The sequence below is a fragment of the Dipodomys ordii genome, unplaced genomic scaffold (assembly GCF_000151885.1).
Source record: "Dipodomys ordii isolate 6190 unplaced genomic scaffold, Dord_2.0 Scaffold27, whole genome shotgun sequence".
NCBI lineage: Eukaryota > Metazoa > Chordata > Mammalia > Rodentia > Heteromyidae > Dipodomys > Dipodomys ordii.
The window spans coordinates 10,045,522-10,067,609 of record NW_012267243.1 but is presented as its reverse complement, the minus strand read 5'-3'; the positions used below and the strand labels follow the sequence as shown (position 1 = coordinate 10,067,609).

At 44.5% G+C, this 22,088-nt stretch overlaps 1 protein-coding gene across 1 annotated transcript; it reads left to right on the top strand.

Moving 5' to 3' along the window:
• The first annotated feature begins 10,580 nt into the window (after positions 1-10,580).
• Positions 10,581-22,088, top strand: Prdx6 (peroxiredoxin 6). The gene is made up of 5 exons (XM_013015764.1): positions 10,581-10,752; positions 15,489-15,645; positions 18,823-18,969; positions 19,665-19,811; positions 21,149-22,088. Exons 1-5 carry the CDS (start codon positions 10,658-10,660, stop codon positions 21,275-21,277), a joined length of 675 nt encoding a protein of 224 aa, XP_012871218.1. The 5' UTR covers positions 10,581-10,657; the 3' UTR covers positions 21,278-22,088.

The following is a 22,088-nucleotide window of genomic DNA, read 5'->3' as shown; positions in this document are numbered from 1 at the left end:
CAGGAATGGAAGAGTTCAATGGGTTATTTTACCCAGCCCCGTTTGGGGAAAAAAAAATTGGGATGCTACAATTCACCAGGAGGAATCAAAGGTCCATATCCTACATTCACCATACATTCCCCATAGCAACATTAGCCTGAAAAACTTCCCACGCCCTGTCTTCTATCCAGAATGTTCTGATCTCATACCCTGTTTTCTATCCAGAATGTTCTGATCTTGGCTCTGCATGGCTGGCTTGTTCCCTCCCCCCACACACCAGGTTCTTGCTAATCAAGGACTAGCCACCATCTCCCCTTCCCCCTCCCCCTCCCCCGTCCTCTGACCCATTTATACTCCACTTGTCTTCTGTCTCCCTCACTAGACTATAAAACTTCTTCTTTTTAATTCATCCATGATTCCCTAACATCTATGTAATTGCTGAAAAAATTAAGTAAATGTAAGAAGGAGACAATAGAAATTGAACCATCTCTGCACAGTAGATAGCTAAACAACGGTATTAAGAAAAAGAATCTGTACTTGGGCAAACAGTTAAGACTCGACAAGTAACTTGTCTGGGCTGGGGCTGGTCCCACTGCCTAGGCCAGCTCATTCGCCCTCCTGCAGAGAGGATGGGGCTGTCCTCACTGTGCAGGTGACAATACATAAAGACCTAAAGGTTGTATGCGTTACCTTTCTGTGGTGGTTGCATCTCACAAAACGAGTTTTTTCCTCTATACAGTGAGGTTAGAAAGCAGAGATCCTTTTCTGGGTAGAGAGAAGGAAGTTGAAAGATCCCGTCTCATGTGGTTAATAAGTATAAAGCCTAGTTCCTCATCTCCAAGTTCAGAGCTCTTTGCTCTGTTTCTGGTTAGCATGATTTTTTCCCATGTATCTATTATATGACCAGTGAGTGGGGATTAAAGGAGATATAAAAAATGATCAGATGAGTTAAACAATTACACCTGTAGAACAATATAAACCTGTTCCAGCATATATTGATGGGCTGACCAGCTGGAAGCAGAGATGGAGGAGAGAGGAGAAGGCTGACGGGGAGGAGCAGCTGTGACCCTGTGCGTCTGACCTCTGCAGCTCCCATCCTGAGACGCTTCCATGCGGAGGAGCTGACAGAGTTCACCATGTCCGTCTAGGCTCATCTCCACCACCCTGTGATGACATCTTAGAACAAAGAGCCTCTTTTCTAATCACCAGCACCATGTCCTTGCAAATCTGACATTGTTACAGCTGGTGGAACTCACCTCCCCCAAGTGTTCCGTGATCAGTCTTGCATCCTCTTTCTTCTGCTCACTCCGTTCCTATAACGTTCAATTCTGGGCGACACCTCTGCGCCTAGCCCTTCCTCCCTTGCAGGCCCGAAGCTGGGCCTGTGGGCCACAGCCCTGCCACTGCTCATGGAAACCAGGAGGGAAGAAGAGGGTACAGTTGTATTTGATGACGACGGAAAGAGACCTCCCAGGATGGCCTGTGTGCTGGCCAGTGAGTGACAGAAGGGACCCAGCCTGAGCTCACTGGTAAAGCGCCATCAGTTTACTTGTGACCAGAGATGATCACAATCCCATCTTTGCCTCTGCCACTACCACCATGTGAAGATGTCAGTTCTCTCCAAACCAATGGAGTAGAAGCAGCGCAATCTCAGTCAAAATTCCAACGGGCTCTTTTTTTGTAGATTTAGGCAATCTGATTCAAAATGCCGTAGGGAAAGCCAAATGATCCAGAATTAAAAATAAATAAATAAATAAAGCTGGAGCTCTCATACGATCTCATTTGAAGATTGACAGTAGTCAAGATAAAGTGATCTTGGGGAACAGAAATATAGATTCATATAATAGAACCAAGAGTCCAACATTACACCCTTCTATCTCAGGTCAATTGGTTTCTGACAACTGTATAAGAAGAATGCATTGGAGAGTCAGTCTGTGGTTATTTTTAATTAATCTATGGATGGATTGATTGAAAAATAGGTTAAGTAGGCAGATAGATAGATATATAGACAGACAGACAGACACGCAGGCAGAGATATGATAGACACAAGATAACCCTAACTTATACATCATACAAAATTATCTCAAAATTAATCATAGACCTAAATATAAAATCTAAAGCTTAAAAACTTCTAGAGGGGCTGGGAAGATGGCTCAGTGGTAGAGCGCTTGCCTTGCATGCATGAGGCTCTGGGTTCGATTCCTCAGCACCACATAAGCAAAAAGAAAAAAACCGGAAGTGGCGCTGTGACTCAAGTGGTAGAGCGCTAGCCTTGAGCTGAAGAGCTGAGGGACAGCACCCAGGCCCAGAGTTCAGGCCCCATGACCGGACCCCTACCTTTTGGATCTGAGAAGTCTTGTTCTGCCTTCCCTGAGAAACGCTGTAACACCTTACTTGGAGCAAGTGCCTCCCGGAAGAAAGGATGCCCACTCTCCTCAAGCCCACCCCAACACTTCCTGATCGCCACTCTGGCCCATCACTACATAGGACCAAGTACTCAGAGGCCTGAAAGTGGCAATAAGTCCCATGAGTGTAACTCAGGCGGACTGTAAACAAAAATAATCTAAGACAATATCATCACCTCATCCGAAGCAACCTGGGGTGTGTCGAATCGTTCATCTCTGTCCTTGTTTAAGTGGTTGTTTCCATCTTTGATCAACAGTTTAGAGCCCAAGGCTGAAATGTAAAAAGCCAGCTCAGAAAGCAAAGTGGAAGAGTCAATAAGATTTATTTACTCTTGCAGACGATGTACACCTAACATACCAGTCTGGCTTCTTAGTTTTTATTCATTGCTATCTGTAAGTACCTATTAAGTAAGCATACCAGATTATGTGAGCAAATAAAATAGATCGTGTCCTAGGCAGTAATGAGAAACACAAAGTTCCTAATGCTCAAGAGTTTATTCTAAATTCATAAAAACCACATGCCAATGTGTTCTCACAGACTTTCCTTACAGGAGTAGTTACAAGCCACCTTTGGTGAGACATCTCTATGAAATTAAACTTTTCAGGTGGAATATGGACAAGGTAGTGCCATCAGACTAAAATGGTCAAGGACAGAAGTAAAGGTGGTACTTACACTGAAAAAGAATAAGGGAAAACTTTGAAAGAACAGATTACTAGACTTTGAATCCAATATAATAGAATTAGCTTCAGTAGGAAACCTAGAACTGCTTGTATGGACCAGCTGTAGTAGGTAGGATTAGTGGAAAAAGGAAAGCCCACCTTTTGTATAAGAATTACCAAAACCACAACCTTCCTGATTTGAGTGATCTGAGAGAGAGAGAGAGAGAGAGAATATACCAGTAATGAGTCTTGAACTCGGAGCCTTATGATTACAATTGTCTTTTCACGTGCCACATAAGCCTTACCTCCAGTTCTGGATTTTGAAGAGTTAATTGCAGATAAGAGTCTCACAGACTTTTCTGCCCAGGCTAGCTTTAAACCTCACTCTGCGGTTCTTAGTTTCCTGAGTAGCTAGGATTACAGGAAAAACTGAATCTTAACTGACTTGAATATTCAAAGAAAAAGAAAAAAGGATGGGTAAGAAGAAATGTTTGGGGGGAAAGTTAATGACAGAAAGATGTGACAATAGAGAACTGTTAAGGGGAAAAAGCATTATAAGACCACCGAGGCCTTATACCAGTACCTTGCAAACAGGCAAAATGCTTGCTTGCTGAACGAATGGATGAATAAAGGAATGTCGGAAAATAAGATATGCAAATAACTTGACGTTTTAATTTTAAATAGCAAATAAATCAGATAGAATTTAAATATTAAATAAATCTATCAGTAAATAAAAAGGCAACGAACTGTAACTTTTCTTTTTCAGCTCCTCCAAACAGAAGTATATACGTTCAGTCGTTGATCTTCCATGAAAGGTGTTTCTCTATGAACCAGCCCCCTGTCCAGAGAGGGACGTGGTAAAATTAACACGTGCACACTAGGTTTGCACCTTTGGTTTGGTTTTCAGGACCTGTGGTCGGTCTCTCCATTTACATCAATGGCAATGAAAGCTGGGTATTTTGACCAGAACTGACTATACACGTAAATAGACACACAAAACTGGGACACAACAGGAAAAGACTAAAATCGGAGGTTCTAATCTACCAGTCCCATTCTTACAAAGGGTTTTGATCACTGTGAAATAAACCTACCTGGCCCACGGGACTCTTGGGAAAGAGTGTCACTGATCAGATGGCATTTGTAAATACTCTGTCTACACAGCATTCATTGTGTAGCAGTAAATGTAGGAGTTGAGTGTGGAGCCACTCACGCTCAGTAGTTAGGGACTAGAACACCCACAATCCTCACAACAGACCTCCTCTTTCAACAGATTGATCCTAACCATTTGCTCGAGATGACTCGTACTCAGAAAGCTTAGAAGAAATCTCAGAGATAAAGAGACTACCCCATTTCTTCCACCCAGGATTTTCAAATTAATCTGCCATCCATCAGAAGGCTACAGTGTGTTGACTTTGCAACTGACAGGGCAAGGTTGCAATGCTGACTAGTCTTGAAGTGAATACTCGTCACCATGGCTATGTTTCTTTAGAGAGAAGTCTCCTACTTAAGAACATGAGTGGCACCTGTCAAGTTTAGCGTTTAAAACCATCGTGTTGAAAGAGATTGCTTGGGAATCTGGAGCCTGGTGTTTAGGCTTGTTGTCTTAGCCCACAGTCCTTCTGCAGGACAAGTAGTGACTCACTGAAATGAAGAAACCAAGCACCAAGCATCTCAGCAACCTGCTGCACAATGGGAAAACCCTGAAATTTAACGCTAGTTATAGATATAATGAAGAATTTCCCTTGGATTTAATAAGATGAGCTTCCATACATGGAAAGGAGGAAGAAAGAGATGAACAAAGAAGTGAGGGGTAGCAGGAAGACATGTTGGGGCTGGGCAGAGCTTTTAAATACAACAAAATATTAGTGCAGAACAGTTCGAGGTGGTGGCCGCTGGGCCTGGGTCCTGTGAGCACTTGAAACGCACAATACTCCCCCCAGGGCTCCCTTCTATCCTTCACACTCGGCGCCCTTGCCACCCAAACTCATTCCCGCATGGACTTCTCGCAGCACCGGCTAATCTGAGCCCTCTTTTGCCAAAATTAACCCAGCAGTAAACACTCTTCTCGCTCTTTGTTTTTTTGACTCAACGTTATACTTGTGACTTTTGTCACCTCCTGTGGTGTGAAGTTGTAGATGCTTCATTTTTTACGTAAGGGTCTATTTCCTGTTTAGTGTGAATAGGTGATATGAATAGTTTCGGGTTATTATGATATTGTTCCTATGACTGTCTTGAACAATCTTTCAAGGAAACATACATACACACTTTTACTTATATAAACACGTCAATGTCTATTTACAGATGTATCTCTATATTCTTATCTATATACAGATAGTAGATAGATAGATAGATAGACAGACAGATAGACAGAATAGAGTAGAATAGATGTGTTAGCTACTTTGTGTGCCTGTGACCAAAATGCCTAACATAACAACTTCAGGGAGGAAGGTCCCCTCTGACTCATGGTTGCAGAGGGCTTACTGTGGGTGTTTGACTCTGCACAGACAGGCAGAACATTGTGGCCATTGGAGCAAGGGGTGAAAGAGGTTCTCATCTTCTGTCAGACAGGAAGCAGACCGTGAGGACCAGACATACCCCGGTGACCTACTTTGTCCAACTAGGCCCTATTTTCTAAGGGCTCCGAGACCTCTTAAAGTAGCACCACCAAGGGGGACCAAACACTCAACACGGGGGCTGTGGGAAAAATTTCACATTTTATAGTCAAACCATAACACGCACATGCTTGCGTGTGTGTGTGTACACACACACACACACACACACACACACACACACGAGACAGACATCACGTTGCTACGTGGTTTTTCCAAATGGCCACTGTAATTCCTCATCTTTTCTTCAATCTGTTTAAAGCAGTAAAAACAAAAGAAGCTAGGTATGACTCAAGGCGTGTTGTAGCCCTCCGTGAATCCCTGCAAAGCCTTCCTTTGGCTATCATTCTAAGGGCTGAAATTCTCTCCAATGCTTTAAGGGATTGTTTTTTCTCTGATATTGCTTAAAACCATTTTTTCCTTAATATCAGAGCCTTCTTCCCTCCTTCCCTTTGCCAGCCTCCCTTCTTCTATGTCGGTCTCTTCCTGGAATTCCTCCCTGGCCTCCCCCACCCCTTGGCACCAGTACTTGAGGGAGTGGCTATACGTTTCCATCCACGGTGCATCTACCTTGGGGATAGGTCCAAGGTCAAACTCACTTCCCCACCTACAAGGAGAGCCAGGCAGTCTTCTCTCAACTTTGTTTATATATTAAATACACGAGAACATTCTTCACTTCTACAAAGAAATAAGCTACAGGAGGTCCGCCTTGAAAGAGAGGGCCCTGGCCTTTGCCTTCCATTGTCAGAATCTTGACAGCGATAGGAATGCAAGAACCATTTCCTGTTCCTCCTAAGCCTCTTCTAACCTCAGTGGGTGACAGGGAAGCTTTGTCATATCAGTCATGACAATAAACTTTAAGAGGGCCAGACCATGGGACCAGCCCACTGTTGCTAGAGCTGACCTTTCAGAAGGCAGAAATTCTGATACTTCTGTGAAAAGACATGTTGATCAAATGTGAACAGTTATTTTAAAAGAACTCAAGCATTTCAAAACCTAAAGCAAACAGATTTCTTGCCAAGGTGTGGACCCCTGGCATTGTAAAGCTGGGCAGATTTACCTTCACCTTCCTGTATTTGATTAATTTACAACACACAGTTATGTGATTATGTCTTTGCTAGAGATCAATCATTTGTTTCTGTAGCCATTCTCCATATTGATGATGTATCCTGCTTTTGAGACTATCTCTGTAATACATGGTTAATTGGGCCTTAAAGTCAAACTACTCCTTCAGTTTTCCTTTCTGCTATAGAAAATGTTACAATATAGTGCTTTTAAAATCAAAGCCAGAGTACATTCAGAGGTTAAATTACATTCTATTTAAAGAGTTTCCTATAGCATCACTAGTCACCATAGTCTAATCATGGAGTCAGCCTAGGTGCCCAACAACTGATGAATGGATAAAGAAAATATAGTATAGACACACGATGCAGTATTATTCACCCATAAGGAAGAATGAAATTATGTGGTTTGAGATAAACACATGGAACTGAAGATTATGTTTTGCATGTTATACCAGACTTAGAAAGACTAATATCGCATGCTTTTTCTCAAACGCAGAATTTATATCTAACAACAACAAAAAAGAATATCATGAATGTAAAACACGGACTGTTTGGGGGTTGGAAGCGTGCAGTGGGAGAGGGAGAGGAAAGGTGGAGAGGGGTAGGAGAATGAATACGATCAAAGTGCTTTGTAAGCATATCTGAAAAGAGAATAAAAATTGTTTAAAATTTTGTTTTAAAAAGAGGTACCACTGGCTCTCATCTGTAGTGTTAGCTACGTGGGAGGCTAAGAAAGGTAGAGTCACAGTTTGAGGCCAGCCTCGACATACATGAGAAATCCCAACCAGTAACTGAGTGCGGTGGCATTCACCTATCATCCTCAACTATGTGGGAGGTAGACCTTGAGAGGGTTACAGGTCCAGGCCAGTCAGGGCTAAAGCCTCAAGATCTTATTGCAATAGAAGAAGCTGGGTGTGGTGGCATGTACCTGTCACCTCTGCTACAACAGGAAGCAAAAAGTCAGGATTGAGAAACCACAAACAGGACTCTATCTCAAAAGTAAAAGCGGAGCTAGAGATGTAGCTTAGCAACAGAATTCTGATCTAGCCAAGCACAGGCAGTTCAAACCTTACTACTTGCTCCTCTACCAAAAAAAAAAAAAGAAGGTTAAAATCATTTAAAGGGAGAGGGAGAAAGTAAAAATATGAAGGGGATGAATGTGCTTGGTCAAAATACATTAAATGCATCTATGGAAATGTTACAATGAAACCTTTTGTAAACACATATGTTAAAATTAATGAAGTAGATAAATATTTTCTAGAAATTTTGTCAGTAATATTACTGCCGTGGATAACTGGATAGCATTCCTAGCATGCACACACGCATGCGCGTGCATTCACACATACACACACACACAGCAGACCCCACGCACATTGCTCTAATTACAATTTGTGAATCACTGCTCCCAAGGCTGCCATCTACCTTCTTAAATCTGAAATCTCCTCCAGAGGATTTTCCTTCCTCTGAACTCCAATTGCACTCTCCACCCAAGCATACGCCCTGCATTATATAATCTGGCATATAATCTGTCCTCTCTGTGAGCACATAAAATGTCTCTCTATTCTATCACCAGCCCCCAGCACAGGGTCCAGCACATAGTAGGGGAAAGACGAGTTATTTAAGAACCATTATCAGCATCCAAATAATAGCTACCATTTCCAGCCACTTCTTATGTGCCAAGGAGCGCAGGCTTCCCTCCATCAGACCACACAATCCAAAGCAGATTTAGCAATCATTCTCTAGTACATAACCTAATTGTATTTCTCTGAATTGGGCTTGTGGCTTTCTAACATATTTTTTTTTCAATTGTTATTGTAAGGTTGATTTGCAGAGGGGTTACAGTTACATTAGTCAGGGAATGAACACATTTCTTCGTAAACAATGTCACCCCTTCCCTTGTTTTCCTTCACGACCCCCCCCCACAGTTGTATAGTTCATTTTCAACACGGTGTCTAGTGTCACTGCTGCATTTGTTCACCCTTTGCCCCACCATTTCTATGCCCCCCATTCTCTCCACAACAGATAAACTTACACACAAGATAAAAGGTACAGAAAACAAAAACAAGTAGAAAATAAGAAGAAAAAAACAAAATAAAAAAAACGCTCTTGTTTCCATTTTTGGGAGTTCATTTCAATAAATATCATTTTACATGATCATACACACTTGACTATTTGAGTCTCTGAGATCCTAAGAATACCCCCCTTTGGTCTCACTGTGTGAATGCCTAGAGTCCCTTATAATTGATCATGTTCAAGTGTATTTTTTAGTCTTTTACAATCCAGTGTGTTTACTTGTAGATTTATAGGCACATTCTAGACACAACAAATGAGGAAAACTATGCAACCTATGTTTCTTTGAGTCTGACTTACTTCACTTAATATACATTTTTCCACCTCTTTCCATTTCCTTACGAAGGTACAACATCATTCTTTCTGATGGCAGTGTACAACTGTGTAGAATTTCATATATCATGGAAATATAGATAACGACAGACCACTTTTTCTTGAACCATTCGTCCATGGAGGGGCCTCTAGTCTAACATATTCTTGTGTGATCGTGTACATATTGCCTGCTCCTTTCCCCCTAGAATGAAGAGAACTTGCAGAGCACCCATCCTGTCTACCAAGCGCTGGGCACCTAGGAAGTACAAGGATCTAAACTTCTCATCTCCTCAGGTGAAAGCCGACTTGCATACAGTTGACCACCAAAAACAATTTTTTTAATGTTTCGGTTTACTAAATTTAAATTTCAAGATAACAGTGCTGATTGGGGGGGGGGGGACTGTAGGGTCTGAACTCTGGGCCTGGGCTCTGTCCCTGCGCTCTTCAGCTCAAGGCCAGCGCTCTACCACTTGAGCCACAACACCACTTCCGGTTTTCTGGCGGTTTATTGGAGATTAGCCTCACGGACTTTCCTGCCTGGGCTGGCTTTGAACCGCGATCCTTAGATCTCAGCCTCCTGAGTAGCTAGGCTGACGGGCGTGAGCCACGGCGCCCGGCTTTGTGCAGAATGTCTCCCAGTTCGTAAGGAACTCGTCCTGACATTGTACTGCCATTGCTACGGGGGCTTTCGCTGCAACAAGAAAACCACTTCCTCTGACGGGCAGTCCCACACCGTGGGCCTGGCCACATCCGACCCACAGACTGACGGACGGACGGGGGGTCCCCGAGCCCCTCCGCAGGGGCCGCGAGCGGTGCGCGGGGAATCGGAGGATCCACGCCACGCCGCGAGCGCCCGCGGGCACCCCGCGAGCCTCAGGCCTGGGGCTCCCGGCCTCCTACGGCGCTCCGCTTCCTTTGCTCCCTAAATCCCATCAGCCCCGCAGGCCCAAACCTTTGTGCACCCCCGAGCCTCGAGCGGACATTACAGAGCTCCGAGCTACGCCTGGACAGACTGACCTCAGGGCCCAAGGGCCTGGGCGGTCTCCCGCCTCTGGCTTCGGCCCCGCCTCACTCCGCATCCTACCCCGCCCCTTCCCTCGCCTTGCCACGCCCATCACTCCCACGTGGCTCCTTAAGGCCCCGCCCCTTTCCCCTCCCACCACTCCCACGCCACCATCTCGAGGCCACGCCCCTTCCCTCGGCCCGCCACTCCCACGCGGCCACTTCGGGGCTTCCCTTGCCCTGTCCCGCCCATCATTCCCGTAAGGCCACTTGAACGCCCGCCCCTTCCCTCTCTCCCATCCCGCCCCGCCCCTCGATCTCGCCTCGCCACACCCATCACTTCCGCCTGCCCCCTCGGGGCCACGCCCTCTGCGGGGCCACGCCCTCTGCGGACCCGCCCGCGCCACGCCCCCGCCGCGCCACGCCCCTCGCGCAGCTCGGCCCCTTCAAGGCTGCGCTCCCGGACCCGCCCATTCTGCCGCGCGGGTCTCGGAGCCAGCGGGCTGCTTGCTGCTGCGGCTGCGCCTCCTCGTCCCCCCGCGTCACCGCTGCCGCCATGCCCGGAGGGCTCCTTCTCGGGGACGTGGCCCCCAACTTCGAGGCCAATACCACCGTCGGCCGCCTCCGTTTCCACGACTTTCTGGGAGACTCGTAAGTGGCCGCCGCGTCGCGGGGCCCCGGCCCCCGACCCTGGTCGCGCGGGGCCCGGCGGCGGTGCCTTCCCCATTTCTCCTTCCCGTCCTCCGCACCCTTGGCCCGCCGCGCGCCGCCCGCCTCCGCCGCGCACCGGTTTCCCGCACGAGCCTCCCGCGGGCTGGCGCTGCGGTGCACCTCCGGCGTCTGGCGCGGCCCGCGGGTCACCGGGTCCCGCCGGGCCCCGGGGCCGCGCCGGCGTGCGGGCGTGGACTGTCCCGGGGAGCCCGCCGCCCGGGGCGGCCGGGGTCGCACGGCCCTCCTCCCTCACCCTGGTGGTGGAATTTGCACCCCGGGGCAGGGGGCTGCCCGAGGCCGGAGTCGGAGGGCGCAGCTGCGGGCCCTGCTCGCCCCGGAGGTGCTTTTCAGATCTGGGGACCTGATGGGGAAACCTAAAAACCACCCGCCGCCAAGGACGCGGCCGAAAGATTTCTCTCTCTCTCTTTTTTTTTTTTTCTGTCCAGCGACTAGGAAATGATTGGCTGTAACAGTTTCTGGAGGTCCCAAGGTCGCTTCTGTGTGTCTGTGTGCCCTTCGTTCCAGAACTTGCAACACTTGCACTAAGCCGCATCCCCAGCCCCGGGGCGGAAAGAATAGATCGGCCTGGGTGACCTACCCCGGGCACCGAGCCACGTGTACTCCCCACTTGAACACTCTTTTGTTTCCTAGGGGTCCCCTCCCCCTTGCCCTTGCTGGGGAGAGCCAGCCGGGATGCCCTCATGACTCCCGAGTTGAAACAGCCCTGTTGTGCAGATCATCAGACTGTTAAATTGTTTGGTTTGAATCAGAAGCTATGCCTGAATCCCAGCTATGCTTGGCTAGATTATGGCTCTGCAGTTTCCAGTGGCCACTACACAGGTGTTGCTCCCAGGCCGGACGATTCCTCCTGGCTTTGATGCAGGCCTACCTATTTCGAGACCGGGACGCCTGTGAAATTAACCAGTGATTGAACAGGACCTCCCAGACTCATAGACATCAGTCCTACCCAACTCCTTACATACATCCCTCTTAAATTCATTCTCCAACTACTGATTATGAGAAAAGGAAGCTTTCCCAAAGGAAGCACTAAGCTAGGGGGAAAAAAAGGTGGGGAGGTGACAAAAAGAACTTTCAGGTCTTGCAGGCAGGAAAAGACTTCAGCAGATGGTAGCCACTCTCCAATTAGTATTTCTCTAAAACTCCATAGGATTTTCAGTGTGTTCTTACCCATTTCGACCCACAGCCCCCATGAAACATGGAAATATTACCAGTTTTTCATTTGAAAATTTGAGATAAATATTAACGTATACCGTGTTTACTGTAGCCATAATTAGAAACACTATCACTTCTTAAGCTAACCACTTTTTTTTTTCTTTTGGGTTCAGCTTGAACTCAGGGCCTGGGCACTGTCCCACTCAAGGCTAGTGCTCTATCACTTTGAGACACAGTGCCTCTTCTGTTTTCTGGTGGTTAATTGGAGATAAGAGTCTCATTGCCTTTCCTGCCCATGCTGGCTTCGAACCTGGATCCTCAGATCTCAGCCTCCTGAGTAACTAGGTGCCACCAGCACCTGGTTCCTAACCATACTTTTGTTGGGTATTGTGCTGATCCTATCAAATGGGAACCACCAGTAGGAAGATGAGAAAAATAGATACATCTATATATAAACTATTACAGAAGTCTGACGGGTCAAGTCCTAACTGGAAACCAAGTTTCCACACATTGTTTCATTATAATATCACAGATTTGTGCCTGGTTTTCCCAGAGTCCTTCCTGCATATGACCTCAGTTGAGATTGTTCCAGGTATCTTTGGGAAAGAAAAATTCAATTCAGACATTGCATGTGTCTACACTATGACTGAAACAATTGAAAGGTTTTAGGTGCGTTAGATGTGAATTTATTGAGAATTATCATTGTTTCTGCTTGTAACAAAGGCAGTGCGTGCATGTGTGTGTGTGTGTGTGTGTGTGCGTGCGTGTGTGCGCGTGCATGTGTTGGGGCTTTTTGCTCAAGGCTAGCACTCTACTGCTTGAACCACAGCCCACTTCTGGATTTTGGTGGTTAATTGGCAATAAAAGTTTCACAAACTTTCCTGCCTGAGCTGGCTTTGAACTTCTTTCCTTAGATCGCAGCTTCCTGAGTAGCTAGGGTTACCGGCATGAGTCACAGGGTGCCAGGCTCCCAGGCAACTTCTCTGTAGTACTCCTCAAACAAAAGGCCTTTACCAGGGATTTGCAGGGACTTGGTATATAGAAACCATTCCCTTGGAAAGAGGAAACCCTTTGCCTAGAAAATGAAGAAGGAAATGGGATATGTAATTGAATTACTCTCAAGAGCAGTAGTAGCAAATAGGATGGCGCATCAAGCTAAGGTAAGACCTTCTTGGAGAAACTTGTGCCAAGCTGGAGGTTGGCTTCCTAGGGAGGGCCTGTGAAGTGACAGAAACCAGTTCCCTAGTATGATTCAGCAAAACAGACTGTTGACGCACAGTGGAAAGACTTTCCTAATCTATCAGCTCTTTGGCAATACAGGGGGAAAAAATACCATTTTCCCAAAACTTCTGGAGATTCACTGTATGTGTGAGAGACTTGGGTTTGAACGCAAAGCTTCAAGCATGCTAGGCAAGTACTGTACCACAAGTACTTTTGTTTGACCAGAGCTGCATCCCTAGGCATCCTTCTTTTATTGTTTTGGTTTTGTGTTTGTATTTTGTTTTAAAGACAGAGTATAGTTAACTTTGCTGGGACTGGCCTCCATCTTCCTGCCTGCATCTCCTGGTAGAATTGCTTACAGGTGTGGGTCTCCACACCTGACTCTGAAGACCTTCCTTAAGGCTCATCTAACTCTTTAATAAGTCCTTTTTCATAGAAGCTTAGGCCTAGATTTTACTCTTACCAATTACTTGTTTCAAAAGATACGTGTCCTTCTTATTGCCCTCTATTAGAAAATGAAGCATACGTGACTCCTCCACAGCTGTCAAAAATATGATCTATTTCTTCTCCTTCCTTTTAGTCAGAAGGTCTTTCCTTGTGAGTTGAGTGGCAGATGGAGGTGGGTAGGAGGTGTCCTTTGTACTTTGTGCTCAGAGAAAGATCAAACTTTTGAGAGATTAGCTTAGCATCTAGTATAGATTGAGAAATCTATACTAGATGACTTGTGTAGTTCATAGAAGGGTAGAGAAGAGTTGTTTTTTCCTTATTTTCTTTTTCCTTCCCTCCTTTCTTTAATCAGATGAAAAAAGTAGCTTCTGTTGACAAGGAGAAGGAAATGGTACCCTAAACTTTCTTGGTAACTCAACTAGCTTGAACTGCATTCAAAATCGGTACGAAGTTTAACCTTGGGTAGTGATGATGCCGATATTAGTATTTGCCAAAGAACTGTAGTTGTAGAATGTATATTATGGGCTGTTTTCTCCCTCCTTATTCTGAAGCAAGAAAAGGAAACTGCACATAAAGAAGACCAGTGAAAAGTGTTACACTCTGTTGTGTGCAGAGTACAAACATAGGTGTATCCTGTTTAGCAGGTATTTAGATAAGTAGCTTTATGAAAGATTTTATATCCACCTATTTCAGTCTTAATGTCAGTCTTAATTTCACTTATAAACAGGACAGAAAGTGATTTGTTTCAGGTTATATAATCTGTTTATTAGTGTAGGCAGGCACTGCTTAGATTCAGGGCATGTGAGAACTGAGTGAAGGTCTGTGCTAGGGAAAAAGAAAATGAAAATGAGTAAGAAATAACAAGTTATTTTATAACCTACTTGACTTAAGTAGTACTTTTTTTTTTTTTTTTGGTCTGTCCCGGGGCTTGAACTCAGCCTGGGCACTGTCCTTGAGCTCTTCTGATCTTTAAGCCACAGCGCCACTTCCCGTTTACTGGCGGTTCATTGGAGAGTCTCACACATTTTCCTGCCCAGGCTGTCTTTGAACTACGATCCTCAGATCTCAGTCTCCTGAGTAGCTAGTATTACAGCTGTGAGCCACCAGTGCCTGGCAAGTAGCACAGATTTTAATGGCTGACAGGAAATCAAGGTGGCAGCACCCTAAAATTAGACTTTTGGGGTCATGTCTTTAATTGAAAAGCTTTCAACATTAGAACCTTTTGCAGGTAAGAATGAAAAATATTTCTCAATTGAAAAGTTAAAAAATAAATGTCTTCATAAGCTTTTTTTTTTTTTTTGGTTGGTTGTGGGGCTTGAACTCTGGGCCTGGGAGTTGTCCCTCAGCTTTTCAGCTCAAGGCCAGCGCTCTACCACTTGAGCCACAGAGCCACTCCTGGCTTTTTCTGCTTATATGGTGCTGAGGAATCAATACCCAGGGCCTCATGCATGCAAGGCAAGCACTCTACCACCAATGCACCTTCTGAGCCCTTCATAAGCAGTTCTTTTTTTTTTTTTTTTTTTTTTGGTCGGTGGAGCTTGAACTCTGGGCCTGGGCGCTGTCCCTCAGCTCTTCAGCTCAAGGCGAGCGCTCTACCACTTGAGCTACAGCGCCACTTCCGGTTTTCTGGTGGTTTATTGGAGATAGGAGTCTCACGGTCTCTCCTGCCCAGGCTGGCTTTGAACTGTGATCCTCAGATCTCAGCCTCCTGAGTAGCTAGGATTACAAGCATGAGCCACCAGCGCCCGGCCATAAGCAGTTCTTAAAACCTGTTTTAAATCCAGATGTTGTGACTTTTCATTCTGCATGATGTGACCTTCTTTTCCTTCTTCCAGATGGGGCATTCTGTTTTCTCATCCACGAGACTTTACCCCTGTGTGCACCACAGAGCTTGGCAGAGCTGCACAGCTGGCACCAGAGTTTGCCAAGAGGAATGTTAAATTGATCGCCCTTTCTATAGACAGCGTGGAGGACCATCTTGCCTGGAGCAAGGTATAGTTGTTTGTGATGAGAGCTGCAGCTCTCTCTTTCTCTCTCTCAACAATGGAGCAAGATCTAAATGCTCTTCCTTCAAGTATATGGTGTCAGAATTGAGTTGAATCAGATGATGTCCAGCTGGTGTGTGATATAGAATTGGTTGGAGATGGGGTGTAGGAAACCCTACTTCTAGGTGAATGGAGGTTGCAGAAGAAGTCTTCTGTGTTGATTATTCAATGAAATATCAGGGGGAAAAAAACACTTAATTTTTTTCTTATGAGCAGAAATACTAATTTACAAGTGCTTCAGGCCTAAGATATATAGACTAGTTAACTTTTGGGGATAAAGGTACAAGCGCATCTCAGGTTTGAAGTTCACTGGTTCACAGGAGATCTTTGGACTTCATGGTACATCCGCCAGTCTCCCTCTCACTTGGCTACCAATACACTGAGCCCAGCTGATCGCTCTCTATCGTCACCCATGTTCTTCTCCTGCTCCGAGGATGCCACAGCCTTGCTGTTACTGCTCAGGTTTACTTTAGTTCTTCACTAGTGCCCAACTCGTAACTTTTGCTGAAGTTACCTAGAACTTATTTCTTCACTGCTCTTGTCCATCTACTCCTTTGTCCAATTGAGCTATCCACTCCCATCCATAATTAACACCCATATTGCTGTGGTTCTCAAAGTTCCATTTCTAGGCCACACTCTCCTGTCCTCAGGTTGCTGAAACTGTTGCTTATCACCCTCTCTCCTGAGAGACATAGCATGTCTTTCCAAGGTCTTACTCACCTCAGCTCATGACAGCTACATTTTTGTAGTTTTGCTGGCCTCAAATCCCTTGGTTTTATATCACGTGTCTAATTTATCCACAACAGTTACAGCTCCTACTGTAAAATATGTCCAGGTTTATATTTGGAAGACTCTGCTGGTATATCTGTGTGGGATGACTTTAGCTCTTTTGGATCTCAACTTTTGACAACTTATTAAAGTCTTTCTTTGTTCTCATCTAAAGTAATAACTCGTCCATCCTCCTTCTTTCCTTCTTCTTAGCACTGTACCATCTAAATCTTTGTTGCTTATTTAGTTGGTTTGTTTCTCCCCATTGAAGCACAGGCCGGGCAGAGGCCAACTCTTTTTAGTTTACTGCTACAACAGTGCCCAGCACTCTCTTCACTTAGATGTCAGTGTTGATTGCATGAGTGAATTGTAGTAATTATCTATTTTCAGCAAAACAATTTCACTTGGACAGTAATTTACTTGGCAGTCTGAATTTGCTATACTACTAATAATGGCACTACCTTTTGCACTGGTACTGAGCACTGTCCAGTATGTGCAGCTGAATAAATGATGGGGTTCACCTGCTCACACATTGTGACCGGGGCCTGCCGGCTGCATCCCATGGGCGTTTCATACCAGTTCATCCTAAAAGCCTGAGATGAGAAGAATCGTGTTGCAGAGCGTGAGGACACTTGCCTTTCTTCAGGTGGAGTTTTGTTATTCTTTACACATGGAGGGAAATGCTAACTTGCTTATACGGCATTCTCACATGCACTTTCTCATTAGATCCTAGCCATGGCCCTTTTAAAGTAGATGTATGTTTCCTGCTCTCATTTTGTAACTGAATGTTAGAGTAACTTGCTTGAGAATGCCCAACTTTCCAGTCTAGGTGGCAATGTTATTTGAACTTTGAACCATTGTTCTTTTGGTACTAGCTGGTGAAGAGTAGAGTTAGCCTAATTTGGCGTAGAATAAGACCAAAGTACTGCCTCTCATGTAAGTGGTAGGATAGAGAATTTATGCATATCAAAAATTAAAGCCAAAGCCAAAGGAAGAGTTTATAGACATTAAATAATACCTTTTAACGAGAGCACACCCATATTCATTTTATGTGGTGATCTTCTGCCTTGAAGTTTTCAAAGTACCCAAACTTTTACATGTACCTAGGAGGAAACCCCAAGGTGGCTGTAGCATGAAACTATATGGTAACTTGGTAGGCAGCCAGTGACAACAAAAGGGAAGTTGATGATAGCCAAATGGACATGTTAATATCCATCGTTACCCATTTCTCAGGTCATTAATGTCATTTTTATGTCTACTGAGACATGCAGAAATTTTAAATCTGCTATGTCATCACACTCCATTTTACTTTCAAGACGCTACATGGGTAAATTGATCCTTTTCCAGGCTTAAGTCCATTTTCCCATCATTCCATACAACTTGCCCAGCAGAGTTCCTCACTCCTGTGAACTTCTGTATGTTTTATCAGTGTTGTTACTCCTGCCTAGCACACACACCTCCTTTTCCTAGTGAGAAACCTTGCCCATCTTCAAAGGCCTTTGAGAAATGGCTTACCCCTTTCTCAAAGCTTCTTTTCCTAACTGAGCAGTGCAATAAATTAGAATGGCAGTTTCCTTCAGCATTTGTACCATCTTATATTTGCTGCTACTTCATACAGGAATTAACCGGTTAGGAGTTCCTTTGAAGGCTGAATGGTGTATGGGTGTTTCTCCTGGAATGTTTTATCCACTTGTGTTGTTATCAGTGCTTGACCAGATAATAAAACCAGTCTTTTCTCCTAAAGGTTTCCAGGAAAAGAAAACTAGAAATAAATAATGGTCTAGGGGAGAAAGGAAGTATAGCATTTTCCTTTCATTCAGACTTGAAATGCTTTTTGCCCATTTACCCTCAGTTTGTTCTTCAAGTATACATTCAGCCCTCCATTCTTGTGTTTGCATGAAGTTTTGTGACTGCCCCTTCCTCTCCTCTCCCATATTTCCCAATGTCTGACTTGTAGCCTAATATATGAGTCAGCGTTTTTGAAGCAGAGACCACATCTATAGAATTTTCTTTACAGTGGCATTATTTTGTGATGTATAGATGTACTTAATTTTTTATATTTTATAATCATATATGCAATTACTTTGCATGGGTATAATATAGAATTCATTCTGTATTAGTCAATTTCTAAAAGGTGAACTGTTTTCTCAAAGCAGTAAAAGCTTGCTCAACTGGACATGAAAGATCTTTGATCTCTAAGTGCTATACTCTGTTGTTAATATTTCCTCAATGAATAATTTATGACTGCTTCTCAGAAAATAATTGTCACTAAAGTCCTCTTTCCTCTCTTGTAAAGCAATGACTTCAGAGAAATGTCAAATTTATAATTCACTTTCCCCTTTCTCCTGCATTTCAGGATATCAATGCTTACAACGGCAATGAGCCCACAGAAAAGTTACCTTTTCCCATCATTGATGATAAGAACCGGGATCTGGCCATCCTGTTGGGCATGCTGGACCCTGCCGAGAAGGATGAAAAGGGCATGCCTGTGACCGCTCGAGTGGTGAGTGCAGCCGTCCACTCAGTCACCAGAACCCACCCGTCTGTGTCCACGTAAATGCTTAGCCTAATTTGGCATCGAATAAGACCGAAGTACTAGAGGAAATGGGGGAAATAACTATGGACCAGTGACAATATCCAGTGTATAATGCTGCTGGCAGAGTGGCTAAAATTTTCAACTAAATTTTTAAACTGCTAAGTTCACAGCTTTTATCCTAAAAACATCATCCAGAATTAAGAAAGCTTTTGTATTGCTTTTCTGACAGCTCTTATCTTTGAAGTGGTAGTTCAAGCCCTTTTCCATAGGACAATTTTTTAAATTCTTTTTCTGTCCTTTACTCATTGGAAAGCAAAGCCAATCTCTCATGTGCTTGAGAAGTCCGAGATCAACTCCTATCTGTGTTAATGTCCCCACCACCACCCTATATGACATAGTACCTTCCTGGGGCCTTCCCTGGTTTGAATTTACATAATCAGCTTTTCTTTTCTGAAGCAGTCAAACCAAATATAAATTCCTTTTTTTTTTTTTTAAGTCTAGAAAGTTGTCATAAAAAAGAAGATGATCAGTATCCCAGCCATCCCGATAAAGAGTTCAGCATCTCCTTCTTTGTATTGTTGATGACTGTAGAGCTTTCTGGGTGGCTTTACTGTCAAGCACTGAGATGGCTCTTCCTGTTTAAGCCTCTGTGTGTTTTGCAGGTGTTCATTTTTGGCCCTGATAAGAAACTGAAGCTATCCATCCTGTACCCCGCTACCACCGGCAGAAACTTTGATGAGATCCTCAGAGTAGTAATCTCTCTCCAGCTGACCGCAGAGAAAAGGGTTGCTACCCCCGTGGATTGGAAGGTAAAGATGTTCAAAGGATAGAAGGCCTGAGGGAGGACCAGTCTCTAAATGGCTGCCTTCACAGTCTGTCTCCCTCGGGCGTCCAAGTGCAGTGGGAGGACTGTTCCTCATGACCGAGGCTAAGATTTCTACACTTGTATGGGAAATACAAGCTGTGCATTGTTTGGGGACAAATTTATTGGGAAAATTATTCCTTTCCATATGTAAGTTGGGTATGCCTAATCCAAAAGTCCACAATTATAATGTCCCAAAATCTAAAGCTTGAAGGACAAGATGAATTTTAGATTTAAAATGTTCACATGAGGGCTAGTAAAATCTATGCAAATGTCCCAGTATCCTAAGAACTCCAAAATCTACCCACTCAACCTGTGCAGATTTGGGGAGTTACTTATTTATTTTTTATTTACTTATTTTTACTGGAACTATTCCCTGTGGCAAAAATATTTATAGCAAAATCTTGACTGGCTGTTTTTTCAAGTCGTGTCTCTAGAATTGTTGATGTATTTATACTAGGAAAGTATTTCCTTTCTCTGGGTATCAGCCTTTTAAACCTGTGTTGATGTCTCTGTAATTTCTTCCTAAATTTTTTAACCTTTAAGATCACTCCAAATCTAGGACAAATAATATCCCAAGAATGTCTGTCTTCATCTTGCTATGATGTTTAAAATATGCTGAGTACCAGATCAGATCTGTTGGTGTTGGTTCTCTGCTAGACAAACCATTTACATTCATGAGACACACAGCCCAGGCACTAGCAGTCTGTGTAGAATCCCTGCCTTGTTGTCTACCGAGCAGTGATGACAGATGCTACCAAAGGGAATAAGGGTGAATAGGAGCGGGGGTGGGGGGTGGGGGGGCAGGGAAGACTGGCTTCCTATTTGGCATCTAGGACTGCCTTTCTAGGAAAGGACCTTTGTGCTCCTGGCCAACCAGCGCACGTCTGAAAGGGAAGAGTGCAGGCAGAAGAGCACTTTCAGTGAATGGGCTCCACCTTGAAGGCCCCACGGCATGTAGAAAGAGTCGGAGGAAGCCAATGGGCCTGCAAGAGGAGAGGCAGGAGGTAGGGTGAGGAGCTAGAGATGAGGAGGAGCCAGATCCAAGCCCATGGGACCTGGACGCCATGGGTGTTGAACATGAAAGTTGAATTGTATGCTATTTCATACTGAGGTGAGACGATACTTTGTCAGAGGTAGTGAAAGCAATTGCTCAGAGGGGAGAGCATGAAGAAAACTGTCATCATCTTCATTAGCATTCACCTACTTTTCTGAAGTCAATTTTTATAGCCCTGTAATGCGCCTGTAAGACTGAATTAGACCATTCTCCATATCTTCCAATAGGATGGGGAGAGTGTGATGGTCCTTCCAACCATCCCTGAAGACGAAGCCAAAACTCTGTTCCCTAAAGGTGTCTTCACCAAAGAGCTCCCGTCTGGCAAGAAATACCTCCGCTATACTCCCCAGCCCTAAGTCTGTCCGGCAGTTGCATAGAAATATCGGGGTGCCATCACAGCCAAGGTCGTCACGCTGCTGTACTACTGGCTTATTAAATGGAAGTGGCCCTAAAACTTTCTTGGGATTCTTTACTCTGCCTTCACCAGCATTTTGTCTGTTCCTCCACCTCAGCACTCTGCTGGCTGGCCCGCTGAACTATATTGTGTATCTGAGACTCAAGTCTTGTATCTCTGCAGGGTTTGTAATCAGCAAGGTCGTATGCAGTGATGAGTGAGAAAGCTTGCTTCACTCAGTCATGGAGTGATTATCAATTTTTGTAGTGGTACTGATCAAATAAATCTTCTCTTTTGTTGCTCATTTTGGAGAACACTGGACTGTGAGGTTCCATTTCTTCTGTTAAGTCTAAGTAAATAACTTAGGAACATAAGAGTAACTTGTATTCTTTAATAATCAGTATTTTTCTAATCATGGTTGGGGGAAACTAATTCTGTACTTTTCTAGTAGATAACTGCAACAAGAAGAGCAGAGGGAAGAGTCTTTAAATAATGTGCTATTAAAAAAAATTGCCATAAATCTCTAAATGGAGAGACTGCGGAAACGGCTTCCCAGCAGGGAAGGCGTTGGTGAAGATCCGAGCAGGACGAGCGCCGTGTTCCCCTTCGAGTCTTCCCTCCTCACCTCTCCCTCCAATAACAGGCGCATGTGACTGGCGCGCCTCATGAAGAGGTCTCGAGTGTTTATTGTGCGACTGTTCTCACAGCGGGCTGCTATTTTCTGAACTTTGCTCTTGGGGGATCAGCAAATAAAATCCTTTGTTGAAACTGGA

What these genes read in the sequence shown, in the direction of transcription:
- Prdx6 (XM_013015764.1), top strand. Translation starts at nt 10,658, where the DNA reads ATGCCCGGAGGGCTCCTTCTCGGGGACGTGGCCCCCAACTTCGAGGCC. An exon ending in CACGACTTTCTGGGAGACTC is followed by an intron (nt 10,753 to 15,488) that starts GTAAGTGGCCGC and finishes TCCTTCTTCCAG; the next exon opens with ATGGGGCATTCTGTTTTCTC. An exon ending in TGCCTGTGACCGCTCGAGTG is followed by an intron (nt 18,970 to 19,664) that starts GTGAGTGCAGCC and finishes TGTGTTTTGCAG; the next exon opens with GTGTTCATTTTTGGCCCTGA.